This window comes from Aplysia californica, unplaced genomic scaffold (genome assembly GCF_000002075.1).
Source record: "Aplysia californica isolate F4 #8 unplaced genomic scaffold, AplCal3.0 scaffold00417, whole genome shotgun sequence".
Lineage (NCBI taxonomy): Eukaryota > Metazoa > Mollusca > Gastropoda > Aplysiida > Aplysiidae > Aplysia > Aplysia californica.
Window position 1 is genome coordinate 153,598 of NW_004797687.1, and position 2,204 is coordinate 155,801.

At 41.2% G+C, this 2,204-nt stretch overlaps 1 protein-coding gene across 1 annotated transcript in view; it reads right to left on the reverse strand.

Annotated features, from left to right (window-relative positions):
- Nucleotides 1-2,204, reverse strand: part of LOC101851519 (FAD-linked oxidoreductase pynB) — a gene marked incomplete at both ends in the record, with an annotated part of 8,811 nt that overhangs the window by 4,612 nt on the left and 1,995 nt on the right. The window contains 2 exon segments of the mRNA XM_013085894.2: nt 68-160; nt 1,407-1,588. Coding sequence (XP_012941348.2) covers nt 68-160; nt 1,407-1,588 — 275 coding nt within the window.

Genomic DNA, 2,204 nt, shown 5'->3' on the forward strand with positions numbered 1-2,204 from the left:
GCAGCAGCAGCAGCAGCAACAACAACAAAACGACGACGAGGGCAACAACAACTGTAACGAGACTCACCCTGTCGTTGGGGAAGGAGTTAGATGGAGCCCCATCAATAGAGATGTAGCCGCCCCATTGCACATTCAAGCTGGCCATCTGTCCTAAAATACTCTGTGGAGGATAAAGAATGAAGATACATATTTTATTTTAAAATTCCTCGGTCAAAAAACAGCACAATTAAATTATTCCTTTGAGTCGTAACAAGGTTTAGTACAAAACGTATTGTCCTTTGATTCACATAAAAATAATAGTACAATTAGCTCAAGTATTCGAGTTGTAACAATACTATGTACTAAAAATGTTGTCCTAGTATGATTAAATCAGTTGATAAGGAAGTACTCGAAACAGCTGAGGCAAAGGGGTGAAAAGAAATGATGATAAGAACAAAACATTTTAATAGAAATAACGAATGTTTTACACTCCTTCTATCACAAGCCAGCTTATTGGAGGCGGGCTACTTCGACCGTGTCGGTCAGGGCGAACTGAGCTGTATGGGGCACATTTCATTGTCATGGTCGGTGCACTCTTGAATAGTGAACTTTTACCTGTAGACTACCTCGAAAGACGAATAAGCCGGCTCTTTCGAATAAACGTTAATTTTTTTTCTTTCATGTAATTTCGTCGAGAGAGATGGGGTACTTTCCTTACACTGAATCGAACCCATGTCCTTTGCGTGCAATGCAAAGATCCCAATCACCACAACATAAAGACAAGTAGGTGTAGTGATAAACAAAGACAGATTACGATTTCTGTCCGGAGGAAACCAACCGTTGTATACAAACTATCTTTGGAAAAGAAAATCTTGGCTGACCAGGCATGACGTTCCTTACGAACTTGGATATTTTAAAGAAGTTTTTTTTTTTTACAACTCCATTGACACAATTTAGATCATTTAGGAGGCCTGCTTCATCCCTGCTTGTCTGGACCAACTCGGGCTTAGACTTAGAGGGATGCAGCGCCCCAGCAGAAAGACCGAAATACATGTACTCGATGAAGATTCTCCCCATACGCGAATTGAACTCAGACTTCAGCGTGCGATGGCGAAACACTTTCATCATAGACGCCGGTAACTCGAACTTAAACCGTTGAACAACCAGCAACAATAGAATATTCTGGTGTTTTCAACACAACCAAATGGAGTGATGCCCCCGCCTTAGCTGCAGACAGATCTTCCTGGCCATCTATGATTGCCTAACTATAAACGCGTCTCTAGACGTGGGGGTCTCTTAGTCTAAGTAAGTTCTACACAATTGAATTCGAACAAGGAGGGGATTTGGGAGGGAGAGGGGGGGGTGGTTACGTCCTTCAATCGCAACTGCAGAACCCACCCTTATTTCCCGCACTCGTTTAAACGTACCCTGAGAGTAGATCTGCCCGTTACTTGACCGTTGTCCACTATCAGGTAGGAGGCGGTCAGACTAGCGAACTGGACAGGGGTTGGGGTCAGGCTGAAGGTGAAGGACACGGGAACACCCCATGTGATCCCTCCTCCTCTCAGAGCCCGGATGAGATCGTAATCTTCGTACGTTTTGACTTCTCCTGAAAGAATGAAAGTAGGAATGGTTGAGGTTACAGCTACAGCATAAGGTTATCTTGTTCACGTTGTCTGCAGAAATACTCATCGCAATATTTGGCACAAATAAGACCATTTTAAATGTGGGGTGTTTTAGGCCTAGACAACAACAATAACAACAACAACAACAACAAAAGATACAACTAAATATACAACAACTACTACAAACACAACAACAGCGACGACGTCAACAAAAACAACTATACCACATATTATTATACAACCATATTCACGAATCAATATTTACAATAACGACAATCACAGCAACAGCCCCAACAATAACAAAAACAGAAACAACAATAGCAACAACAATAACAACAACAACAGCAACAACAACAACAACAACAACAACAATAACAACAAAAATACAAAAACAAAAAAACTGCAAAAACAACAATAACAGCGGCAATAACAGCAAAATATAAACAGAAACAACAACACAAACAGAAATAACAGCAACAACAACAATAACAACAACAACAACAAGCTACAGCAATAAAACAACAACCTCATCATCATCAACAACAACAACAACAACAACAACAACAACAACAACAACAGCATCACCCCCACCACCCCCAC